The sequence below is a fragment of the Emydura macquarii genome, unplaced genomic scaffold, assembly GCF_026122565.2.
Source record: "Emydura macquarii macquarii isolate MOO-44397 ecotype Brisbane River unplaced genomic scaffold, CSIRO-AGI_Emac_v2 contig_705, whole genome shotgun sequence".
Taxonomy (NCBI): Eukaryota; Metazoa; Chordata; order Testudines; family Chelidae; genus Emydura; species Emydura macquarii.
Window position 1 is genome coordinate 12,248,231 of NW_027130842.1, and position 27,719 is coordinate 12,275,949.

Below are 27,719 nucleotides of genomic sequence, written 5' to 3' on the forward strand. Positions count from 1 at the left end.
TTTTTCAGGCCCAGTACAAACTTGTAAGACGGGTCCCTCCCACATACATACCACAATCCCTCATCACTTACATACAATCTCATGAGTCATGAAAAACCTTTTCCTCATGGTAATGGGAGTTGCAGCCTGGGCCAGGACCTCCGGGCCATGGTAAAGTGTACCTTCCCCCCCCATGTGGGGGGCCTGGTCCTCAGCTCTCTCTCATTGCCTTTGAACTCAGATCCGTGCTTTCCCTCCTGCACCCAGGTCGACACTCACTCTCTTCCTGCTGCCCCAAATCAAGCCTGGACTTTGCCCCAGACATTTCCCCACACCTAGTTTCAAGCTCTCCCCTCTGCATCCACCCCCATGGTCTCCCCTCCCCAAATGCAGCCCCATGTTCTTCCCCCAGTAGTGCCCCACACCTAGTTCTGAGCTCCCCCTCTGCAACACACCCAGCACCAAGCTATTACCCAGAGAGGCGGTCAGGCTGAAGAGCACCATACTTATTAGGGGCCAAGCAGTTCTAGGAGCCCTAGACCCCATCCTCCTCTGCATCTCCACTGGGAAGCACCAAAAGCCCAGATCCAGTCCTCCCCCTGCCTCCCACAGATTGGGGGTTCCTGGTGCCTCCATTCTGCTTCTCTCCAGGGGCTGAGGATACCATGTGCCCATGGATGCCAGTGGACTGCAGAGGAGGGAGACCAAGCAGATGCAGGGGTCGCAATGCCATTCAGATTTGGCTTAGCTGCTCATCCATCATTGCCCAAGTCGCAACTTTAAAGCACTATCTAGACCAGTGTTTCTCAGTGATCAGTCTGTGGACCAGCACCAGTCCCAGAGACCCTCCCTGATACAATTTGACACAATTTAGGAAGTCAGTGAACCGGTCCCTGGCATCATAAAGGTTGAGAAACACTGGTCTAGACAGCTATTTTTAGAGTATCAGCAAGAGCCTGCTAACCCAAGTCTGTCATCCTGGGCTCCTGCCACAATGCTGTGTAGATGTACCCCATGTTTGTTAGCTAGGCTGGAATTGAATGCACATTAATGAGCAAAGCACCCTCTCTGAAACCAATAGACCTGCCATTGACTTGGTATTTTTAAAGTACTTTTGACCAGGATGTGGCATGAAGGCTTTGTAGCACATGCTGGGGGCAAGTTTTGCTGTTTAGTGAATGTACATGTTTTTTAAAGTCCACAGCAAATGAGGCAGGTTTCACTTTGCAAGATATGATGTAAATTTAGGCAAATTACTAATTTGTCAGTTCATTTGTAAAGAGGGGCTACTTTGCACATATTTTCTGTGAAGCACTTTGGGATTTACCAATGAAAAAGTGCCAAATATTATTAACAGGCATATTTCACAGATGGAAGATCTAAGATAAGTAACTCTGATTTACTGTATCTGGATGGACTTGTGTGTAACAGAATGAGCTCTGATCTGTAAGCATAAAGACCTGAGTTCAAACTCTGGGTCTCACCCATTTATTATGTGAACTTGTGCAGAACATTTAGCCAAATCTGTAAATTGCTTTGAGATTTACAGAAGAAAGTAAAAGTGTAAAGTATTGGGGTTTATCAAAAGCTTTTAATTAGTTTTAATGTGCTGATGCCTATTCTTCTTGCTCCAAAACAAAGGCCATACACTATGCAGAGTCAAAAATTTATCATCTTCTGCTTTATTAACAACAAAAATAACATAAAATTCACCCAGAGCCTTCTCTCCTGGTTTGGCTGTGTTCTAGGACTCCTACCAGAGGACTGGTTTAGCTCACCCCCGCCAAATCCTCTCTGTGGAGAGCCACTCCCCCGTTTCTTATATTTAGGTGGGGTAGCAAGCCATCTGAAACAGTGAGTCAGCAGAGCCCACTTAATCTTTTTGCAGCAGGATGAACACCTGCTGACTAGATTGGGGAATTCAGGCAAACATTGACAACCTGTTACAGTTTAGCTTAAGGGTCGTGTTAATTATTTATTTATTTATTTATTTTTTTTCAGCCACTCTACAACAATTGCATGGGATACTGAGCCACTGGGTCAATGTAAATGTAGATCCCATGTTTCCACTCCTGCCTGTCCTCATTGCAGCCATCCACACTGGCCTATGTGGAGTTGGTGCAGAGACCCTGAATTAAGGTGACATAGGGAAGGAATCAAGGTTCCTACAGCATGGTTTGTACTTACTGTTCCACACAGAGTGTTCTAAAGCCATCTAGCAAATAGTTCTACATGGCAAATTCAATTAAAAAAACCCTGTATTAAAGAACATGAAGATTACAAAATGAAATACTCAGAGGTCAGGAAGTGGTGAAGTTAAATTTGTGTGCTTAACCTCAAATCTGCTCTCTTCTGTATGTGCTTTATAATGTAGTATACTGTTACATAGTGATATAATAGATCACTCAACATTTTTAATAAAGTCTTAGGTTCCCTCTTGCAGCATGTTGTAAAAATAAGTGCTACTCTTCCTCTGGGACATTGTCACGTTGTTTCTTAGATAATGCAATATAATACCATAGTACATTAGACAGTATTGTGTTTTAAATATTAGAAATGCACCAAGTGACGCTATAGGCACTAGCCTACCTTAAATTTGTAATTGCCCTTCATTATAGTGTGTAGCACAGCTACTGGTTCCTTTATTCAGGAAGATGTTGAGAGCTGTGCTTGCTTGCTCCTACACAAGCCCTTGCAAATACACACACACACACGTACACACACACTTTCTCTCTCTCACTCCCTCTCATACACACACACTTACACACTTTGGCATATTTTTAGAATATCTCTTGGAAGACTCTTGCTGTTCTGCGGGGTATGATTGTCTGTTGTTTTTCTTACCAGGTACTTGTATAGTTCAGCCTTATTTAAACACTCTTATCTCTTTGATCAAAGTCTATAACCTGAAATTTGAGTTGGGAAGGAAGGGTGAGGGGGAATCTATCTAGTACATATATATTTTATCAAGTGCTGCTGTCTCTGTATGTTTGCCGGGGTTCAGATGTATTTACTTCAGTGAAATCTTGCAAGTGAAGATTAAATATTGTCTTTTTTAGCAAAAGCTCTAAAAATGTAATATTATGATTCAAATATTGGCTATAGAATTAAACCATTTATAGTAAAGTTGTTTTGAAACTATTTTAGCTTGAAGACATAAAAATAAATTTCCAGGTGGATTCTTTTTAACCCCCCATCTCACTTGATGATTAGGATTTCCAAATGCTGGTCTGAACAAATGTAGAATTAGTTTAGTATGGATTGGATTTACATTAGTACCCAAACCATGTTAACTAAAGTCTTGTATGCATCTGTGGGGGTTGGCACTAACCCACTGTACCAGCTGAATCACAGATCATGATAGCATTTCAATAGAACTTGGAAAAATTTTCAGAGGTTTTCATTAGGTTGATGCAGGACAAGTAGCTTCTGCAAAGTTCAGATAATATGGGAATAAGTTGCAAGATGAAACTTGCTTGCCACACCTTTCCTTTAAAATTTTTCTCTTGCTGAGTTTTAAATATAGTTTTAAGAGGGACATTTTGGTTTATTTTAAAGTTGGTCCCTTTGTATTATTTTGGTTTCCTGAATTCTGATCTCTAAATTGAAGTGTGCTAGGTATTTGTCAATGGACAAGGAGGAAGAAAATCCTCCTGATTAATTTATTAATATTGAGTTTGTTTCATGTAATTAACATTAATTTTGTCGAACAGTCTGGGCTTTTACATGATGGTCTGAAAGATGCCTGTTTCATATTTAAGTTTATGTTGCTCTGATTTTACATGCTGCACAAGTAGCAGGCAGAAATGTACAGACGAATTTAACCAAAGGTTTTCCCTACCTTTTCATGTTATTTCTTACACGTTAGCTAAATACCAGGAATCATTATAATTTAGCACATTTATTTGACTTTTCTCCTACACAGATACAGTACATCCATTGATTTCTGTTAAATACAGTTTTACGGACTGGCTGGCTGCAAAAACATACACACACGCTCTGCTCTGCCATATCTCAGTTACAGCGTAGTCCTACCCAGGGTCATTACAATGTACACATTACATATTTCTAGCAAACATGAAAATGAATCAAACAGGAGTAGAGATAAACAGAGATAGATTGGAGCCTGGCGGGGGCATACAAAGCAGTAAGCGGACTGACCACTGGATTAGTCTTTCTAGTTTGGTATAACACTGTTTTCCCTTAGCCACCTTAGAGCAGTAGGACCCCGTGAAGTGAAAAATTAAACAACTAATAGGAGTAAAGTTTAGTGGAACAATTATTTGGTATCACTCCAAAACTAATTGTTTCTGAAGTGATGTTTAAACCAATGTCAGTGCAAGGCAAGAGTTCTTGGCCTATGGCCAGCACCTTTGTAATGCATATTAGCTCAGATGAGGAGTACTTAAAAGTTAGAGAGAGAGAGAGAAAGAGAGAGAGAGGGAGAGAGTTTTCTCACTGCTCATGCTGCATTGGATTTCATCCTCCTCCTTGCTGAGACCAGCTGAATACCTGTGCAGTGCTGCCTTAACATGATTTTTGCCAAGGCTGACACCAAGTTCTGCTCTTTTTTCAGGTGAGCTATCAGCTGTTGATCCTTCTGCTGAGAGTAAAAACAGACATGCAACTTGCTTGCTGCCATTAACAATGACCATGACCCTTCATAGCAAAAGCTCTGGAGTTGCCCTCCTGCACCAGATTCAAGGCACTGAACTAGAGACTTTGAGCAGACCTCAGCTGAAGATTCCCTTGGATCGATCGCTTGGTGAGATGTATGTGGAGAGCAACAAGACAGGGGTTTTTAACTACCCAGAAGGCACCACTTACGACTTTGCCACTGCCGCTCCGGTGTACAGCTCTACTAGCCTCAGTTATGCCCCTGCTTCTGAATCATTTGGGTCCAGCAGTCTGGGAGGATTTCATTCGCTGAACAATGTCCCTCCAAGCCCCGTGGTATTCTTACAAACTGCGCCACAGCTCTCACCCTTCATCCATCACCACAGCCAACAGGTACCCTACTACCTTGAAAATGATCAGAGCAGCTTTGGAATGAGAGAAGCTGGCCCTCCAACCTTCTACAGGTAAATCCTACCATTGATTTAGCTGAACAGAATATACAAAGTAGAATACAGAGCAGCACTAGAATTGTGTCTGTGTATAAAGGGCCATGTAGTTTGATCAATTGAGTCATCAGTGAATAATTAGCCTGTAAATGATAGTGTGGAGTAAACAAAACAGCTGTTGTGACTGTTGGGCAAATGTTGGGTAAACTGTTGTTGCTGTAAATGTTAGAAAGTGCATTATATGAAAAATAAGTCTGATAATGAACATAAATGTGGCCTGGGAAAATCAAGCCTAAAATAATAAGCTGCAAAAGAATGGTAAACAAGAACAAATACCACATTAAATAAAAATGAGAGTCTGAAATATACTGGAAAGGATTTCTCCACCACTTTTGGTCAAGTTCAGACCTCGTGTAAGTGATAGTTTGAGTTTAGCTCTTAGTATATAGCTAAAGGCTTTTTTCTCTGGCTGCCTTTAAAATGCTATCAGTGGCTTATGCAAGAAGCAGTTCAGAAACTCAGCGTCCTCCTTAGCAAAACTGCATTTAATCACAAACAGCATTTCAATCATATAGAGCCTATACGAGCTGAACTAAATGCCTAATAACTGAAATGGATATTTGTGGTTGGAGAGAGATAAGGAGATATTGTTTCTCTAAACTAGCACATTGTAGTAAAAGACAGAGCATTTTTACTTTCTTTTCTCTGTAGCTTCTTGTGTTTCTTAGTGGAACACGTCTATAAAAATGTCTTATTTGGGGGTAAGGGGGAGTCATTTTCATTGACATTAATATTTTTGAAGTTGTAGATGCATTTCAGTACTTTTTTTAGATTAGGTGGTGGAATGTTACTAGTACTGTGGCCTCAGGGAATTTTTGGATGACATATAATATACAAGATGTGTTTAAGAGATGCCAAGAATTTTATCAACTCTCCTTCCTCATTCTTAATTCAAAAATAAAACACCCCACCTGCAAAAAAAAAACAAAAAAACCCCCCCACAAAAACACCCAAAAAACACCCCAATCTCCGCAACGAAATGAAAATGTACTTTTCCTTTATCGGGAAAATAGCAGAATACAACTTCCCTATTTCCACCCCATCCTGAATTTTAATGTTTGGTAGCGAAGGTTTGCAGGATATTGTGTTGGGTTATGTTAAAGATGAATTTTTTTCCAAATTTATATCTCTTTCTCAGTTTTCTGGGAGGTCTGAGTGAGTCTAGTAGCAACTGACTTCAGCTTAGGAAATATTGCTGCTTGTAATATTTAGGGACAGATTCTGTCACCCTTAGTCATATTGGCTAGTAATTACTTGGGATAATTCACAGTGTAAAATAATACTCCGTATGAGTAACCATGGCAGAATCAGACCACAAATTGGGGAGGAAGACTGCAATTTATTAAAAGAATTTGTGTTTCAGATGGAACCCTAAGCAGCACCTTTTAAAACAATCATAGATCAGTGTTATAATAAATTTGCTATTGATGATCTGTACTGATTACCTCACATACCATGGTAGTGACTTGAACTAAGTTAGAAAAAGCAGTGCAGTTTCTGTCTCTGTAGGGCAGTATCTGATAGGATATTAATCTGAAAACACTAAGCTTTAGCTCACTATTGCTCTTGGGACCAAATCACAAATATCCTATCAAACAAAATAATTTTAATAGATGCTCAATTTATGAAGATATTTAACGAGAAAATCAGGGGTTAAGGTACAGGCATTTCCGAAAAGGGCACAAATTTCACACATCTTCTGTTTGCTTTACTCATTTCAGTAGTCTCATTGACTTCAATGGGATTAGATGAGTAAGGAGAGCAGGACTTAGCTCTTTGGTGTAATAGCATTGTATGGATTGTGTTGGAGGGTCATGATATTTGCAATGGAGCATTACGGTTTAGGGATGCAAATGCTGCATTTTCCAGGGCCAAATCAGCTGGATCAATAACTACTTACTTAAGTAGGAGACGGAGGTGTATTCTGCCATGCACTGCCACACTTTAACTCTTGGGTAAAATGTTAAAAATTCTCCTCCTCTTATTGAAGAAGTTAAATACAAAGTACATTATATTTAATTAGCATGACATTTTGCATGTATATAGATGAATTCAGTATCATTTATATTGGATTTTTTAAATTAACTTTTCCTTGTAATTTTCAATATACTTCCATTGCAAAACAGTTCCTCTGAATTTCTGCATGCTAATGACACATGGTATGTCTAGTAGTGGATAATATCTTTGTTTATCTTACAAAGGCAGTCTGTTCAAATCATGGGTTCAATCAGTAGCAGTGGTTAATCTTTTAATTTTCTTAGAAATTTTACATGTTTTATTAGCTTTTCACTATTTTCAGTTCTTAATTATCTTTATAAAATATTACTAGGTATTTTAATAAAATATTGTAATGATATTTTGTGTGTATGGGTGTCTTGCTATCAGCCAGGAAAATTACTTCATCTGATCTGAGCACTTGTATTTGATTTTGGTGTCAAGTTTTTTCTTGTATTTTGCAATAGGTTTCTATCTCATTTAGGAAACACAAAAGGAGCCCTCCAGTGGCTAACTTAACATCTGTGAATTCTCATAAACAGCCACAGATTAAATACTTCCTTTTGCCCTATTCCAAAACTAAAATTTTACCCCATGGGTCTTACACCTTCTAAGGGTCAGAAATAAAAGCTTGTCTGCCCTTGTCTACCTAGGAGATGGCTCCAAATTCAGCACAAGCTCATACAAAACCGGACTGGACCTAGTATCCAGTTGATTATGGAGCCACTTATTAATCAGTAGCAAAACACAAAACCAAGTCAAGTCAATACGCTAGAGGAAATATTTTATGAAAAATCATCTGTGCATCACTCACACTTTCTCTCTCAAATGCACCCTGAATGTCTTCTGGTGCCTCAAGCCTAGAGCATAGGTTAATGTAGATAAAGATAATATAGATAAAGTATCTTTTTGCAGATGCTTAATACCTCCAAAGCGTGTTAAGGCTGAATTATAATAAAATGTCTCTTGGCTGTTTCCCATCAATGTGGCCATGTTAATTCTTAACAATATTCTAAAGCACCTCCCCCCAAAGGAAATGACAAAGATACTTTGATCCCTCTCCTGCTTGAGTTCATAAACCCCATACAGGATATCAGAATTTGGAAGAAGACTGGGGGCACTGCTAGCCCAAACTGTTTTCTTTACCTTGACTACTTCCATGGCTAAACCTTGTGGCTGTTTATATAGGGAGCAGAATTTCTAAAATTCAAGGATACAATGTTTCTTTTTTTTAAAAAAATATCATGTGTGGTATGCTCTAGTATAAAGGAATACCCACATAGTAGTCTCTTTTCTGTGGAAAGTTTCCTTTTGATTTCAGCATTGGCTTTGGGCATCCATAATGTAGAAACGCTGACCATATGTCCCTGAACACTGGGAATGGTTCTGTTTATAGAGCCTGTGCTTGTTAATTTCACAACAAATGGCTGTAATATAGAGGAATGATGATAGTGTGGTTCCCTATCACACAGGGATGTGGTGAGAATCAGTCCATTAGAGATTGTGAGGTTCTCTGATTTTATGGTGATGGGGGCCCTAATAGTACTTAAGAGTACCTATTAGTTCTTTGAGTATGTGTCAGTGTAGGTTCGACTCTAGGTGCACACATGCCCCATGATCTCAAGATTGGATTGTTTTTAAAAGCTGAGCCCATTGGGGCTGCTCCTTGTATTCCTCTAAAAGAGCATAAAAGGCGGTGCGCCCATGACTTTCCCTGAGCTCTCTCTTACCATCTGTGGCAGCGAGTTGGAACCTAGCAAGTTTCCAACCTGCTACTCTCTTCAAGCTCAATTTCTAAAACAATTTGTGAAGAAATCCTTCTTTACCTCTTTTACGTTGTTCATTTTTTGTTTGGCTGTTCCAAAAAACAGAAGTAAAAAAGATCTACCAAGCACCTGCCTATCTGCCCTACTGTACAGCAGGGCAAGGCACTTCGTGTCAACCACTATGGTGGACTACAAACCCTTAGGATTTAAGCTACAACTGACATGCAGTAGACTCATTCCCCTGTCAACAGACATAGTAGATGCCTTTTCTGCTTGGGGGAAAGCCACAGTCCCAATAAGTGTTTGATGTGAAAATCCTTCTTATCAGAGAATTACAAATCAAAGGATGCACAGCTAAGCCTCCACCTGCTCAAGCAATCTATATGCATCACCTCAGACTGGGAGAAGACATTCACTTCCAAAGAACCCAAAGAGTCAATAACGAGTTCATCTTTGAGTAGACACCACAATGTGGTCTCCAGTGAGAAGAAGGCAGGGAAGAAAGCTCTGTTGCATTGGCACTAGTCTAAGCACTGATAGATCCAACAGTGGCCTCAGCATCAGTTCCCTTGGCATCTGAAATGTCATCATCAGAGCCCCTACCGCAAGACACAGTTGAAGCTGAGAAGAAGGACTGAGCATGGACCAGCCATGGCTCCAAACATTGAGAGGCACCACTTATAGACAGAAAAAGAGATATCACTCCTCCAAATCCCCTGCTGAGGAAGCAGGACTAGTAAGCCAATACTAGTGGCATTGAACACTACCACTAATCCTGGGCTTGACGTATAACAGCCTGGCACTGTTGGAGTCTTCTCTGGGGATGTCATTGTTACTGATGCGGCACGGGAATCAGAGCTGAGACATCAGCCCTGAGAATCATAATTCGAGGAATATTATTTCTCATCATCATCACCAAACTCTAGATTCTGCCTAGCATCAAGGAGGGATGCTACCCTTTGGAAGTGACCTCAGAACTGGCATGGGTGACATGCTCTCAGGGTGTTTGACCCAGTACAGGTGCAAGTGGCAATGGGCTGATCAGCTGCAATCAGTCCAGTACCCAGTCAACATGCCACCCTGGCTATATGGGCCCTCTTGGGGACCACCATCCCGTATATCCCATAGCAAGGCTCCTTCCTGCAAATCCAGGAAGAGGAGATCAGACTTCCTGGTGGCTTCACTGCCTAGACCACTGACTCTGAAATGAGAGACTGGGAGCTGGGGGTAGAACAGTTGCAACCCCAGTCTCTACCAAAAGAGTCATTGTCATCACCCGTTGAGGCAGTCCAACCAGTCCATGACTCAGTGGTCAATGATTTTAAAGCATTCTAGGATCTCCTACCTAGCATGTTGGAGACCCAGGATACAGAAAGATGGTTATACAGGAGAGATCGCATAAACTCTTTGACGTCCTGATTACATCAGTCCCTGACAGAATGCTCTCTCCATCAATAAAGGCATACTGGAGCAAGCCAGAATTATCTGGAGAACTCTAGCCACCATTCTGCCCACATCTAAACAGGTGCCATCTAAATATTCTGCCATCTAAATAGGTGGCGAAGCATCATCAAGTGCCCCTGAAAAATTTCAAGCTTTTCTACTCCCATCCAAATCTGGGATTGTAATCAGTCACAGCAATACAAGGAAAATCTCACACAACAAAAGGCACACTCAAAGACAAGACCCCCGAAAGTTACTTTTTGTGAAGTCCAAAGACTATTCATTGGCTTCACTGCAACTCCAGGAAGCAAAATTTCAGGCATTATTTGCCAAATATAATTTCCTGACATGAGAAAGAGTGACACTCTTTCCGTCCAGATTGCCTCAGGAACCTGGCTGAAGGAAATTGTAAAAGGAAGCCAGATGATTCCCAGGTAGTCCTGCAGGCAGACATGGATGCCTCAGAGATAGCCGCAAGATTGAAGACTAAGACCGTGTCCATAAAATGAACCGCCTGACTATCAGTCAAGGGATACCAAGGAAACTACAAGATACCATCCAGGTATCTCCTTTGTGTGGATGGAGCTCTTTAGTTTGAAGACTGATGAAGCAATCCACTCCTTAAACTACTGGAAGACCCCTCTGAAATCCCTGATTATTTATAAATCATCCCCATAATGAAACCCTACAAATATCTGCCCCCACAGAGACAACAGGCACACAATTATTCCCAGGGCAGACAATTTGACTACCCATAATGGAAAAATGTCATGATACCAAAGGAGGTGCCCTTCAACTTTTTCTTCTGTCACACATGCTGCCCCGTCACTCAGACAGTGATTGAACAGAAATGTTGGGAACCACATCAGTGCCCATCAGAAGCCAGCAACTACCATCAGGAGCCTCCTTGCTTTATTCCACTGAGCTTAGCCCAATATCACCATGGACAAATGGGTGTTGGCCATAGTTGCCCATGATTATCCCATACACTGCCACACCCCATCCTCTACACACACCCCTTCTCTGTCCCTCTTCAGGGACTTGTCACATGAAAGCTTATAGAAAGAAGTAGCCTCATTGCTTTGTCTAGAAGCCATAGAACAGGTTCCACAAGAGTACAGAGGAAGAGGGTTTTACTCCTATTACTTCCTTATCCTGAAAAAGAAAGGGGGTCTTCCTCCTATCCTAGACTGGAGGAGACTGAACAAATATATATGCTGAATCAGATTCAGGATGGTAACACTTGCCTCCATCATCCCATCTCTTATGTCTCAAGACTTGTTGATGGCTGTGAATTTGCATGATATGTACTGCCACTTCACCATCCACCCAGCCCACAGGAAGTATCTGAGATTCATAGTGAGGTCAAAACATTACCATACAAGATACTGCCATTTGGACTTTCCACAGCACCGAGGATCTGCATTAAACGTCTCACAGTGGTTGTGGTCCACCTGGTATGACAAGACATTCATGTCTATCTTACTTGGATGACTGGTTGATCAGAGGCAGGTCATAGTGGGAGACATCAGTGAGCAGGAATTGTGGTCTATCCCTGTTCATCCAGCTGGGCCTCTTAGTAAATTACAAAAAACTTACTTATCCTACTACAGATTATAGAGATCATAGGATCCCTGATCATCTCCATAGCAGAAAAAATGTACCTGCCTGAGGACAGGTTCCAGTTGCTATGAGGATTCTTACTCTAGTTAACATCAGATCCACCTATGACGGTATGAATACGCCTTGCAATGCTAGCCTACATGCCAATATGCACATACATGACACCATTTGCCAGACTTCACCTGTGGTCCCTTTAAGTCTCTTCTCCTGTGAAACAGCCAAAGACAAGAAGGTCTTAATACCCCATCGTATCATTGCAGAGCTAGAGGTTAGAACTCAAACACACAGAAAGGAGTCACTTTTCATTCTCCTCCCTGACAAAGACACTAATCATGGATGCATCGGGGGCAGGTTGGGGAGCTCACTTGGGCCATTTGCAAATCCAGGAACCCTGATCCCCAAGCAACATGGAGCTACATATAAATATTCTAGAGCTCAGAGCCATAACATTGGCCTACATTATATTTCTATCAGTCCTCCAAAACTCAATCATGCATATTTTCATAAACATCATGACAGCCATTGCACTACATAAATGAGAAAGGAGGTGAGTGCTCCATACCCATTTGTCTGGAAGTCCTTAACCTCTGGAATTAGTTCTGTCAGAACTAGGTAACTCCGATAACCCTGTGTCTCCCAGGAGTCAGCAATAACTTAGCAGGCTTCTTGAGCAGGCAATCAGTGACCGTCCATGAATGGTCCTTGCACAGATCCATCACAGAAGAACTAGTCCATCAGTGGGGATCCCCCATAACAGACACTTTTGCAACCAAGGAGAATACAAAATGTCAGAATTTTTACTCTACGGGAAGCCTAAGCCCAGTGTCACTATTGAAAGTCTTCTTCCAACAGTGGCATAGAGGCTTCTTGTGCTCCTTTCTACCAATTTCCCTGATTCTGAGGGTGATTTCCAAGATAAACAAAAGACAAAACCATGATCATTCTGGTAGCTCCTTGTTGGCTGAGGCACTTCTGTATGACATATCTACTGCAGATATCCATTCAGCGTCTCATCCAGATACTCAACAGACTGGATCTGATCTCACAGAACCACAACCAGATTGAAGTCAGTGCACTTGAGGACTATGGATAGGGGCTGCTCCCTACAGGTCCAGGAAATCCAGATAAAAAGCAGGAAGATGTCTATTGAAAAAATGTACTCTTCAAAATGAGAGGTCCTCGATAGGTTCAGGTCTTTCTGAGCTGCCCATAATTCAAGCCTCAAGCCTGAAGATTCTTGATTACCTACTATATCTCAGGCAGGTTGATCCTTTGTTTAGCTTTATTAAAATCCACCTTGCATTGATTTCAGCACATCATCCAGCTGGGCAGTCATGCTTAGTCTTTCACCCCATGGCATCAAGGTTCCTTAAAAGGCTATTACACACTTATTTCCCAATCAGAGAACTGAGTCCTACCTGGGACTTCAATATAGTCTTCCAGAGACTCATGAAGTCTCCTTTTGAGCCTCTCAGAATATTTTTTACATCCTTATGGTTATTCAGATTGCCTTGAAATTTGGTGTGCCTCACCACTTCGCTCTGAAGATGATCTTCCTAGCTACTGTTACTTCAGCCAGAAGTGTGAGTGAACTTCAGGCGCTTTTGGCTGAACCTCCTTTTCAATATTCCATAGGGACAAGGCAATACTGAGACCTAACCAGAAATTTATCCCCAAGCTGGTCATATGAAGCAATCCATCAGTTTATCTGGATTCTTTCTGAAACCATATTCGGCATCGAGGAAGAAAAGAAATTACACAAAGTAGATGTATTCAGGATTCTGCTTTAGAATACTAACAGGACTAAACCACTCAGACTGTCACCTCATTATTTCTGGCTATAGCCAGGCATTCAAAAGGCTAAGTTATGTCATCTCAAAAGATATTACCATGGATTACAGAATGCATCTTCTTTTGTTACCAGCTGACTAGTGTGCCTCACTTCACTGTAGCTCATCTGACGCTTCTGCCTGCTTCAGACATGTGCCAGTATCTGAGATCTGCAAGGTGGTGACATGGAATAAACCATTGACCTGTTATCAAATGCTACATCTTGGAGTGAGCTGCTAGGTCAGATGTCAATTTCAGAAGAGCAGTATTATAATTGCTGTTCAACTGAGAAAGCTGATACTTCTCATTCCCGCCTTCCTGAGGGGATCCAGGAAGTAACCTACAGAGGCACCAGTGAAAGAATGAAAGAAGAAAGAATGGTCACTTACCCTGCAATAACTGTGGTTCTTTGAGATGCTGTAAGTCAATGTGGATCCCACAACCCGCTCTCCATCCCTGCTTTTCAGAGTTTTCAGCATCCACAGGTTTTGAAATGTGAGGAAAGGAGCACAGTTGCCCTGCCCTTCATTTCCTTACACAGAAGCATGAGGAAGCATAGAGTACTTGTGTAGCCCTAGAGGACTCTGCTATTTTAAAAAATCTGATCTTGTGCACATGGGGCCCGAGCACACCTACAGTATCTCCAAGAACCCACAGTAATGGATGATGGCACAAAGGCGGCATGGGAATTAGAGGCAGTGGCATGGTGAGAGATGATGTCACAGAGATGACATCAGAGCAAGAGCTGGCGGCATGGCAATAGATCATGGTGCAGAGAAAGCATTGTGGCTAAATGTGGTGGTCTGGTGAGAGATGATGTGGAGGCAGTTAAAGGTGATGGCGCAGAGATGGCATCACTGCTAGTGGCGGTGGCATGGCAAGAGATGATGCAGGTGCAGCAGCAAGGTGTCTCTTGATAGAAACCAGGCAGCTCTTTCCCCTGGGGGCTGGAATTGGACCTGCCTGAGTGCATTCATGGGCTGTGGGATTTCACTAACTACTGACAACAAACTGTGGGTTGGGAGCACAGAAGGGAAAGGGAGGAAGTGAGGAGTCAAAACAACTTTGTCTATTGGACTATTACACCAAACTGAGGCAAAGGGCTACTCCCCAAGATGCTATGGGGCTTGGTGATTTATTAACTATTCATTTAATCATACAGAACATTCATTTTCCCACAATAATGTTGTGTTCCTTTTCCCCTTAATACAGTTTCCTTTGTTTTATACACAGACTCAGTGCTTGCGAGAGGGGAATTATTTCCTATTTAAGGCATGCAGGGAAGGTATTTAGTTCTTCCCCGTTTTCAGGGAGGGGGACTAGGAGCTGGCAGAGGGGTGGAGAGACTGAGATTGGATGAGGAGCCGGCGAGAGACTGGGCCTGACTGGGCAAGGAGACTGGGATGAGAAGCCCAGGAAGGAGTCTGGGACTTGAACAGGGAGCGTGGAGAGCAAAACTGGGAGTGGGTGAGCAAGGACTCTGTGACAAGTAGCTGATGGTCTAATGGTTAAGGCGATTGAGTACTGCCCTGGAGAATTTTGATTCTATCCCAGTGTCGGCCACAAGATTCCTGTATAATATTGGGCAAGTCAATTAAACTAGACTTTTCACACGTGGTCACTAATTGTGTGTTCCTCGTGTCCTTTGTCATCTTTTGGTCACTAATTGTGTGTTCCTCGTGTTCATGGTCATCTTGAGACCTTGGGGTCTGACTTGAAGACATTCTGAGCACTCACAGTCAATGGGTACAGTGCTTTGAAAATATATAGTTCTTTATACTACCAAATACTCTGAAAAATCAGGTTCTAAGCATCAAACTGAGCACCCAATGTTCAAATTAATTTTTTCCCTTAACCTCTCTGTGCCTCAGTTCACCATCTGCAAAATGAGAATAATGATGCCATCTAACTTCACAGGGATGTTGCAAGAATAAATTTATAAATGTTAGTGAAGCACTTAAGATACTACAGTGATGAGAACCATGGAAAAGTTCATCAGGAAATTAATAATTCTATCTTCAGAGAAGGGTTTGAATAGTCTGCAGTAAATAAGGCATGAGGCCATACATCGAACAATGAGAAAAAAATATAGGATAGCTTGTGAATTCAGTAAGAATGGTCCTAGAAATCAATGGGAAACACATATTGCTTTGAATGCTCATTTTAGGTAAATTCCAATATGTATTAAAATATAAATGCTTAGGTTTAATTTAGTTGCATATGGTTACTTCATAGGTAAATGTGGCACCATAGTGCAAAAACAAAGAGTCAATATACCAGTCCCCTAGGCTTCCCTTGTTTCTTCTTCTGACATGCATTCTTTGAGCTAGTCTTCCCAATTTCCTACATGCCCCAACTCAGGTTAAGAATTATGCAAATTTTGTTTCAATGAAACACTGATAGTCTTACTCTTAAGAACGAGATGTTTCATAATAGTGCTCCACTATAGATAAGGTTGAGAAACCCTTTCTGTTTAATGGGTGATTCTTCTTAGTGCTCTGAAATCTTCATGGTAACTCAGATAGCCTTGAAATTTGGTGTGCCTCATGCCTTTCTGAGGGGGTCTGAACCTCTCTCCCCCCACGTGAGCTGAGATCTGAGGTGTGTAGGGGAAAGTATTGGTTTGGGTGGTATCCTGTTTGTAAGAGTGAAAGGGTTGTATGAACATAGGAAATGGTTATTACATTTTTCAAGTATAGTATTTTGTCAGGGAAGTAGGCTCAGTGTTAGAGCACAGTGTCTGTCCTTTACAGTGACAAGGTGGGTGAGGTAATATCTTTGACTGGGCCACCTTCTGTTGGTGAGAGAGACAAGCTTTCAAGCCGTGTAGTTTGAAAGCTTGTCTCTCTCACCAACAGAAGTTGGTCCAATCAAAGATATTACCTCACCCACCTTGTCTCTGTAATATCCTGGGACTGACATGGCTACAACTACACTGCATACATTACAGTGAGAAGGCAGACTGTGAGTATGTGTGTTCTGGGCGTTTTGGGATGCTGCTCAAGAAGAAAGAGTTAAGGCTGTGGGGGCATTTACCTTAACTCTGTATTTCCTGGTTTTCAGAAGTTTGAGTTTTGCTGAACTTGACGTTCTGGAAGGGCATGAATATCACTGGGCAACCTTAACTCTGTGTTATCACTGTTTTTTACATTTAATTTAATTAATCAATAAGAAAAACCAAGACGACATTAAAGAAATCAAAATTCATTCCCTTACAAACAAAAAATAAAACATAGCACACGGAGGCACTTGCAACATCACTGTTGTGTGCACACATGCTGCTTTTTTCAAAGCATTTAAGAAAATAATCTGATTGAGGCTTCCTTTTTAAAAGAGAACCCATAAGAAATATAAAATCACTGGCTGGCTAGCTGCTGTCAGTCCCATTTTTTCTTTTATATCTGATTGAGTGCCAGCACTAAATATTAATAGTTTCAATTTGTTTTGATATGTGACTCTGCCTCATAATGTGTCCTGCTTCCATCTCTGCCTGACTCACGTTATTGTCAGCAAATGCAGCTCACTGTGGAGATTTATAACATGCTGAGGAAATACTTCAGCAAACAGGTTGAGATAGATTCTGAGCTGAGCCTCTGAGAAGATGTCACACAAAGGCACAGCCCAGAAGAGGACGGAGTGGGACAAAGGTAGCTCTTTATTTTGCACCTGGCTGGGAGCCTGCTTGTTCCCTACAAAAGTGAGAGCAGTTCCTGGACTATTCTGATTTATAGCTGCTGCCTGGAGCCATATTTAGGTGGCTCCACAGCCCAGAGTAATTAAGTGCAGAATGCTTTGGCCTCACCACCTGAGGGGATAGGGGTGTGTGTTTCTGTGCCAAGAACTGGCATAGAGCTCTTTAACAGGTTCTGCATTAACAGGAGAAGGCCCCCTTCATTAAGCTGACCCTGTGGGCTGTCTCTGCCAGCTATCCACTCCCTTTATAATAATGGAGCAGAATGAAGGGGGCAGATTGAAAAGGAGAACCAGGGCCACACTCTACAGAGAGCTGCTCCTCAAATCCCAGATGTCGTATGAAAATTCAGGGGTTTAGTTTCAGCCCCAAATGTCAGACCATTTTGGACATTCCAGGTTCAGATTTGGGACAATGGACACCGCTGAATACAAGTGGTAATGAAATATATGTTTCCCTAATTTAAATGAACTAACTCGGGAGATTAAAGAAACATAGCAAAGAACAGGTCTACCTTGCAGGTAGTGTAAGTACTTGGTAAGTATGGTACCTGTGTCATTACTTGATTTACACTACAGCCACTGAAAGCACATTATGGGATAAGAAATACTGAAGGCAGTTCATATTGAATAGTACTGTGAACCATTACGTGGGGTCAGCAGAAAATTGTTTATAGCAGGCGTTTTTGTAACTGGTAAACATATGTGTACACTGTGTACTATTCAGTGGTCCTCAGTCTCCTCAACCTGTAGTGTAGTGTAGTGAGCACACCGGGCTGTAAAGATAAAACTTGGATCAAGGGCTGCTCATTTTTAATGTTGTTTGTAGCTTTCTTTATGTACATGTTTTTGTTTTTCTGCTTTTACATCTGTTCACATGTCAATTTTAAACATAACAAGTAGAAGAAGACAAACAATTAAGCACACTAGCTTTATGAAATGTATGCATATTATATTTATAAAGGTTTTTAAGAAACGTTTTTCAATTGTACTGAAGAGCTGCAGAGCCCATTGTGTTACAGGACAGCCCATGCAGTTGAAAAAAGAGACACTATCTGCATTAGATTAGGGATTTAGCTTCCAATCTATTCAGTGCTCATAATGACATCCCAAAATGGGTAGTTGGCATGGATGGAGTAAGCTAACAGCCAGGCCAGTGCAGCAGTGAATCAATTTATACACTTCAACAGCTACAGAGGGACTGAAAACTGGTTATAAAATGGCAGACAGACAGATCCAGAATTAGCCTGAGACATATGCAAAACCAGAGAATTATTACATCAGTTTAAATATTGTCCATATTAAACTGAATTAGTATCCCATTAAAAAGAGTAATTCCTAATAAGAATGATTGGTCTTAAATCTGTTCTACAGGGATATTCCTGTTTAAGTGGATTTCCTGATTAAATACATCCAGATTATAGGGTACTCTATCCAGATTAAGGTCTACTTTATCCATTACAAAAAAGACCAAACTGTTGTAATTCATAAATGCAACAAGATAGAGAGTTGGGTTTGTTGTACATGCAGTTACTGGTGAGGGTCTCTGAGCTATAAATGGGGAGCGGATGGGGTTCAAAAGAAGAGTTAAGGTTTGTGTCAAACATAACTCTGAATTTTCTGAATGGGTAGTATTTGCTTTTTAAAAAAAGATATAACATCCTATTAAAGTGTTTTAAAGACAATATCTGAACTCTTACTTAACTAAGTTTCTTGTCTGGAAATATATGGTCTGTGTCTGTCCATAAGTTTATATATATAACATTTATAAATTTGTATGTTTATATACATAAACAGAAAATAGGCATAGTTGTCAAAGTTGGGTGCCTAAAGTTAGGCTCCGCAATTCATACTGAGCACCTGAATAAGAGGTCTTATTTTCAAAGTGCTGAGTAGAGGTGACCAGAGAACAGCAATTGTGTTTTGCAACAACTTTTGAGGTCTGAAAATTTATTTTTCATTCCTCGTTGGAGCAGAAACCTTTTGAATGTTTTCACAAAATGGAATTGTGTCAGAATGTCTAGTCTTGTTTGTAATAAGGTCCACAGATCCATGACATTGGGAACCCTGTTCTGTAGCTGTAGAGGCAGATCAAGCCAGAGGCGGAGGAAGTGTAGCTCTTCCTTTGAGAAACTATTCTAATTTGTCTGGCTCTTCAGCTGCAGGAAGGCAGTTCTCCTCCTCCCTGCTTGAGAGCATATTTAAAGAAGAAGCGTGACTATCAGGATCTGCCTTTCTCAACAGAGAGGATTCCCCTTTTCCTCAGTTGCTGGCACTCTCCATGACTCTGTTCAGCCACATGTAGTGCAGCATGGCAGAGAAGGCTCAGAGGGAACACCAGACCTTGTGTCTTCTGCACCTTCCCTGCTGATTAATTGCTGCATGGACATCTGTGCCTATTCTAGAGATCTAGGCCTTTCTCAAATGCTCAGTCAGGGGCAGGGTTTCCTGCAGTGTCCTCTCCCCGAGCAGGATTGCTCCCATGAAACAGTGGCTTTCACCCCAGTAGCAAAATTCCCTAAGTCTGTCACTGGAGACAGCAGCAGCTCTTGGTAAGGTGGCCACTTGCGCATTCTGGAATATCAGACATTCCAGCACTTCTGGGAACGGTGTGACTCTGCCCCTCTGGCATGACCTCACATGCATGCTGTGTGCGAGGTCATGCCACGTGGGAGACACCATTTTGAAGAGCATGCACTCAGTCCCTGTCAGCCTGACCACGCACACAGCACATGTGCAAGGTCATACTGGTGGGGGTGGAGGGCTTGCTCTTCAAAATGGCATCCCTCATCCGATACCTGACAAAATCCAGGTCTGGTTTCATTCCAGTACCAGAGAGGGAACTGATCAGCCAAAAGGAGGGTTGTTCAGTATAAAACCAGATGAGTGGCCTCTCTAGCCCTGAGAACAGCAAACAGCAGCTCCCTCTTCCTTGCCCCTCTACCACTGCCCCACGCAGGGGGAGTGAAGATTGACTTATAGTATCAAACAGTCAAGAAGCTTCCCACTCAGCCTTTGGAGCCCATTCTCACAACCACATGTGTTGACCATGGAGCAGCTGCCCAGCATCTCTCCCACACTGCTGTAGTGGCAGAGAGCTACTGACAGGGATTCAGAGACAGAGCAAGAAGAGTCTGGCAAGGGCACCTCTGGCTTACCTCCATTCTACAGAATGCCCTCCCCACTCCCCGTCCAGCCCTGAAGTGGCCCAGAGCTACTCCCTACCAGCAGTGTCAGGCCAGTGCTGTCTCCCAGTGCAGCAAACAAGCCAGGCTGTCAAGCCAGGCATTCCCTCTGAATGTCCAGGGTTGGAGCCTGGTGCCCCTGGTGTCTCCAGGCCATGTCCAGGAATCTTCCTTAAGCAAACCACGGGACCTGGGAAGCCACCTTCTTAACCACAAAACCCCTCTTTATCAGGGCAAGAAAGCTGCTCAAGAGAGTAACCACAAGGTCCCTTCCCCTTCTCCAGGGACACATCAGTCTGAAATTTCTGTCTGTGTCTAAAAAGGAAGATCAAGGAGAGGCATAAGAAAAAGGTCTCAGGGACATTAAGATCTCTTCAATTCCCACAACATACGGTACAAAAAAAGCCCCCAATTCCCTTCATCTTCTCAAGAGTCTAATTCAAGGGATTCCTCCATGAGGCTCTCTAAGAGGCACAAAGTGATATCTGTTTCCCTCAAACTGCATGTATCTGTAGAGTGCAGTAGGGTAGATAATCACCAATCTCTCTCAACCTATTAAAAAAATTGCACCGCTCAAGAGCTTCTGCTTGAGGAGGAGTCGGGGCATTCAGACAGCTCTCCTATAAATGGGAGCAAATGGACCTGTCCCTCCTGTTCAGAGGAGAAAAAGCCTTGCTCCATATCATTCTTGCTTTAAAAAAAAGTCAGAAGGCTACAGAGCACATCTTGACATCGACTATATCAACAAATCCATAAAAAATAAATAACAAAAAAGTTCAAGATGGAGGCCTTTAAATCCACACTAGCTGCCCTCAATAGAGGGGACTGCCTGACATTTGAATGATGCCAATCTGTGTATCCCAATTCGACAGTCCCACAGATGCTTCCTAAACGTTTGCTCTTGAAACACATTACCAGTACAGGTCCTTGCCCTTTGGTTTAGGAATAGCACTGCAAGTGTTTACGAAAATGCTAATGTCAGTTGTTAGAAAGGATGGGGGTCCATGTCTACCCGTTCCTGGATGATCTCCTTATCTAGGTCTCATAGAATCTACTACCGAAACACTAAGGATGCTGCAGAGCCAGTTTTGTGAGAATCAGTTAATGTCCTCTGCAGAGTTGCTTACTGCAGAAAAGATGGAGACGTGGCGAAATCTTCTCAAAATAGTCAGCCTTTCAATGGGAGTACCCCTTCATATATGTCTATCACTTCTGGGATCAGTGGTCTCCCATGTGGCTATTCTTAGTAGGCCAGTGCTCATGGGACCACTACAGAGCTTCCCTTTATCTATCTCTTATCAGCCCCTCAGTGGAGGTGTGTCACCCCAGGAGGATTCTTGGGTCATTCACATGGGGCCAAGGACTGTCCAAGGAATGTGGTCCAAACAAGAGAGCAAGTACAGAATAAACTAGCAAGACCTCAGAGCAATCCAATATGAGAAAAGACGCTCACCTCCTGATGACTTGGTCAAAAGAGAATCTGCAGTCAATTTGCTCCATTCACATCCAAGGCAAAATTGAATGTTACGGCCAACTGGCTCAGCAGGCAAAAGTTAGGTCATCCAGAATGGGAACTATCCCTAGAAGAGTTTCATCTCCTGTTAAAGAAATTTTATCTCTCAGTGATAGATCTGTGGCCTCCCATCTGAATCACAAGTTTTCAGTGTTGTTATCTTGCCAGTGGGATCACAGAACTATGGCAAAAGATGCCTTGTTGCAAGGACGGCCAAATGAAACTCTTACATGCCTTCCCTCCCTTTTCCTCTCCACACAAGAATACTGCAGAGATCAGGAGAGAAGAAGCACTGGTAATTTTGGTATTCCCATTCTGATCAAAGAGGCCTTGGTTCTCTGGTCTCCTTGACAGGGTACAAACACCTCCCATCTGCTTTCCATCTAGAAGGAATATGCTATTACAAGGGCCAATAATGCACCAAGATTCAGACATTGTTCTTGAACAGAGCCTCTTAAGCCAAAAAGGTTATTCAGAGAGCTAATATCCACAATTTTAGCTTCCAGAAATAAATCTATTAATTTAGTGTATTCAAGGGCCTAGTTGAACTTTAACAATTTGCCCTCCAGCCCTTCCAATCTGCATCAATACCACAGATTCTCAAATTTTTTCAGTTAGAGTCAGTTCAGACTCTAAAAGGTCAAGTTGCTGCTTTGTCTAGCATCCTCAGCACAGCAGACAATGAATGAATTTCATCTAACCCACATGTCCAGCATTTCTCTTATGAAGGCAGCATCTCTTCTACATGCTCCTGACATGCTGCTTTTCAATGTCATTACAGGCCCTCCATTTGAACCATTCACAAAGTATCTCCTTACTTTCTAACCATTAAAATGGCTTTTTTCATGACAATCATGTTTGTTTCCAGTGTGTTTGAGCTAGCAGTTCTTTTCCTACAGTCTCAGTTCTGCATGTTCCATAAAGTTACAGTGGTACTCAGAACCAATCATGTCTTCATACTAAAGAGATTCAGGTCAGGTCAGAAGGACAAATCCTTTAGTTGTGTTTTATTATCCAGTATCAAAGGGAAAGAAGGTTTTGAAATCCACCCATTTCCAGGTGGATGAGATATCGTATCTTAGAAGTCAAAAAATGTAATGCCATCTTCCTATACCAGTGCTCACTCCCTCAGAGCCAGGGTAGCTTACTGGGTCAAAGATTATATGCCTCATACAAGAAAATCTGTAAAACAGCCTGGTCATCTGTTCATGCCACTTCCAAAATTCTACAAGCTGGATATCAGTCATCATCTGATACTGCCTTCAGTAGACAAGTGCTCCTCACTATAGCATCCCAATAATTATGAGTAAAAGGTTATCCCCTTTAACATCTATAAATAACTGTATATAGTTCCCCCCCCCCCACTGAGTGGACACTACTATAAAAGTCCCAGTGTCATGGATCTGTGGACCTCATTACAAGTAAGAATAGGAAAATTTGTCCATGTCTTACCTGAAAATTTCCTTTCTTAGAGTAGTGAGGTCCACAGATCCAACCCACCCAATCATCCATCTGGTGGTTTCTCAGAGGTGGAGCCATACGTCCCCTGCCTCTGACTGACAGGTTTGGTCTGCCTCCATGGTTACATAGAGCAGAATACCCAATATCATGAATCTGTGGATCTAATTACTTCAAGAAAGGAAATTTTCAGATAAGACACAGATAAATTTTCCTGTTTTCTGATGGAAAAGGTCTGGTTTTTGATTTGGGGTCTCTCTCTCTCTATTTCTCTCTTCCCTCTATCTCCCACTGAAAGTGTTTGGTCTGATGTATGTCTCTGCAAAACATTTTAGCATTGACAAAATAGCATATTTCAATGAAAAAAACATTTAGTCAAAAACATTCTGGCTAGCGCTAGTGCTCAGCACCAGCAACTCCCAGTTGAATTCAATGGGATTTGTGGGTGCTCATCATCTTTGAAAATCAGGCTGCTTAGGTAGGTGTCTAAATATGACGTTAGGAACCTTAATTTAGATACCCAAGTTTGAACATTTTGACCAAGGTGTATAATACTGCTTCCATACACACAAGTTCATAGATGGAGTTTACAGTTTAAATAGAATCCAAGAAGTTATCATGTAGTTAATCATAGATAAAAACTGATGGTTTCTACATTTATAAATAGCGCTCATTTGGAAAAAGGAAAAAATAGGCTTCAGAAGGGAAACTTTGAATGTTGTGCATTGGTAGCATGCCACTGCAGTACACCATGTGAGCAGGTGATAATGTATTGTAAAACAGTACGATGAGGATGCTGTCTCAGTGTCTACAACACTGACATTTAATCCAAGTTACCCCTGTTTTTCTGTTGGACTTTTCCCTCCCTGCCATCCCAGTAGTTTTATAGAAAAGGTGAGCACTACTGTCCAAAGACAATAAATGGTGGGAAAGTTAATGAAGTGCCATGACATGGAAACCAAAAGGAGTTGTCTAATTCTCTGTTGGCATGAATGAGCACTGTAAGAAAGACATCAGTAGATGGGAAGTATTTGTGAAAAACAAAGCAAAACTTTTTTATTTTGTAAGTTTTGCAATAAATGTAACATTAACATAAAGGGAAAGAGTAAGGAGAATATAGCTGGAATATATATATGCCTAATTTTTCAAACATAGCTGCCTACATTGCAACCCCATAATACATAGAATTGTAGGACTGGAAGGGACCTCAAGAGGTCGTCTAGTCCAGTCCCCTGCACTTATGGCATGACTAAGTATTATCTAGACCATCCCTAACAGATGTTTGTCTTATCTGCTCTTAAAAATCTCCAGTGATGGAGCTTCCACAACCTCCCTAGGCAATTTATTCCAGTGCTTAACTACCCTGACAGTTATGAAGTTTTTGCTAATGTCCAACCTAAACCACCTTTGCTGCAATTTAAGCCCATTGCTTCTGGTCCTATCCTTGGAGGTTAAGGAGAACAATTTTTCTCCTTCCTCCTTTTAACAACCTTTTATGTACTTGAAAACTGTTATCATGTCCCCCCCCCAGTCTTCTCTTCTACAGACTAAACAAACCCAGTTTTTTTCAATCTTCCCTCATAGGTCACATTTTCTAGACCTTAGTCATTTTTGTTGCTCTTCTCTGGACTTTCTCCAATTTGGCCACATCTTTCCTGAAATGTGGTGCCCAGAACTGGACATAATACTTTAGTTGAGGCCTAATCAGCTCGTAGTACAGCAGAAGAATTATTTCTCGTGTCTTGCTTACGACACTCCTGCTAATACATTCCAGAATGATGTTTGCTTTTTTTGCAGTGTTATACTGTTGACCCATATTTTAGCTTGTGATCCACTATGAGCCCAGATCCCTTTCTGCATTACTCCTTCCTAGGCAAACATTTCCCTTTTTCTATGTATGTAACTGATTGTTCATTTCTAAGTGGAGTACTTTGCATTTGTCCTTGCTGAATTTCATCCTATTTACTTCAGACCATTTCTCCAGTTTGTTCAGATCATTTTGAATGTTAATCCTATCCTCCAAAGCACTTGCAACCCCTCCCAGCTTGGTATTGTCCACAAACTTTATAAGTGTACTCTCTATGCCATTATCTCATTGAAGAAGATATTGAACAGAACTGGACCCAGGATCGATCCCTGCGGCCTCACTTGACATGCCCTTCCAGCTTGACTGTGAACCACTCATAATTATTCTCTGGGAATGGTTTTCCAAGCAGTTATGCACCCACCCATATATACAGGCAATTTCATGTGCAAACAGGTGCAGTACACACATGTATGTTTTTAAATGTTCATACGTTATGTGCATATTGATTTGCATGCTTTGTACCTGTGTGTTTGCACAATTGGAAGGAATAAGTAAAGTGCTAATTGTCTTTCCAAATGCAACTCCCAGTATAACTATTATACATGACTGTGATAATTGCCACACAAATACAAATGAAAAGACACAAGTCCCTGCCAGGAGAGCCTGAAATCTAAAAATAGTCAAAATACAGACAGGGAAATGAGGAAAAGGATGCAACACAATTTTTCTTACCATGATTTTTCATATGTTTCCATGATTATTTTAACACCAACATCATAATAGCCCGAAGCCAAAATATTCAAAAGTGCCCTCTGATTCTAGGGTCAACTTGAGATACTTTTGTCCACATTTTCAGATGTGCTGAGCTAGACTCAGTCAAAACTTGGAATTTCTGTTACACAGGAATTAAAAAAAAACAAAAGAAAAAACCCAACCCAGTTAGTTCTATTTTGGAATAAAAAGCTGAATTTTGAAATATCCTGTGGAAGGGAAATAAAAAAGTCAACCCTGGGAGCCCTAGCAGACTGATGAGGAGTCAGGAACTTAGAATCCCATCTCTGTTCAGGTGTGTATCCTAGAATGCCCAGTTGTTCAGGCATTCACTGGGGATGTGGGAGACCCAGGTGTGGATATTCAATCTGCCTGATTTGGAGCAAGGACCTGAACCTAAGTCTCCAACCTCCTAAAAAAGTGCCCTAACTACCAAGCTATTGGGTATGCTGAGATGCAGTAGGACTCTCTCCTGATGAAGTTGTTCTGCTTCGTACAAATAATTAATTATTCATGGTGCAGGAATTGAACCCGACTCTCCCACATCCTAGAGTCAATCTCTTAGATTTGTGCGCTCTCTCTCCCCCAATCCACTTATTGCAAATAGGATGCTCTCATGAAATGGATCCATGAAGGAAGAAGGGAAGGATGATGAGGTGGCCTGGTGCAGGACTGGATGGAGTATCCAGTCCAAAACACAGCAATCAGAAGTAATCATGCAACAGGCAACGTAGAAGGGGGAGAGACAGGTCGACAGGGAGGGGACAAAGAAGGAAGACTGGCGATATGATGAACATAAGTGTGCAGCATTCAGCCATGCTCTCAGAACTGATGTTTGGAGGGTGATGCTGAGGGCTGTGAGGGAGCCTGGCAAGGAATCCCGTGCCTATATTTCTGGCATCATTTAAGAGCAGCAGGTTTAGTAGTTGGTCAATAGCACTTGTGGGTCTGCATCTCTTAATACAGGTGTGAGGCCAAAGGACCTAAGCCATGTGTACCTTCTGAGATCAACTCCTGTGGCCATTGCTCTCACGCTGGTGTTCAAGGTATTGTATGCTGCTCCCAGAGAGCATCTAGCAAGTGTATGACCCATAGTGACTTGAGTTTTGGCTGCTTCCCTTTGTTCTTCCAGCAGGGAGCCTAAGATGGGATCATGGCATTTCACAAGTATAGGACATGGTGGCCATATAGTTGGCCACCCAAAGGCCCGAGGAACTAGATGAATAAGCTCTTCTGTCAAACGTATCCAGCTTACCTCCCTCTCAGTCAGTGCAGGTGGAATAAGAAGCTCTGCTTAGCTCTTAGCTCTACTGCTGATATTACTGTGGAGTTAGCTGGAGGATGCTGTAACAGGAACTCGTGTCCTTTGGCAAATATGGGATACATCCTCTGCTCTCTTGGACACTGGTAAAAATGAAAAGGGTGACAGCCAGATATCCTTGGCCAGGTTGAGAAGACCAGTGCTGAAAGAATGACAGCTTTTCTTTGGGGTGTGTGCGTAAAATATCAAATAGGGGATCAAATATGTCTGGTGCT

At 41.9% G+C, this 27,719-nt stretch overlaps 1 protein-coding gene across 2 annotated transcripts in view; it reads left to right on the plus strand.

The window, feature by feature from the left end:
- ESR1 (estrogen receptor 1) overlaps nt 1–27,719 on the plus strand; it is a 285,662-nt gene that overhangs the window by 103,069 nt on the left and 154,874 nt on the right. For both annotated transcript variants that reach the window (XM_067542424.1, XM_067542423.1), the window contains exon 2: nt 4,556–5,060. In XM_067542424.1, coding sequence (XP_067398525.1) covers nt 4,627–5,060 — 434 coding nt within the window. In that variant the 5' untranslated portion in view covers nt 4,556–4,626. The remainder of the gene's footprint in view (nt 1–4,555; nt 5,061–27,719) is intronic.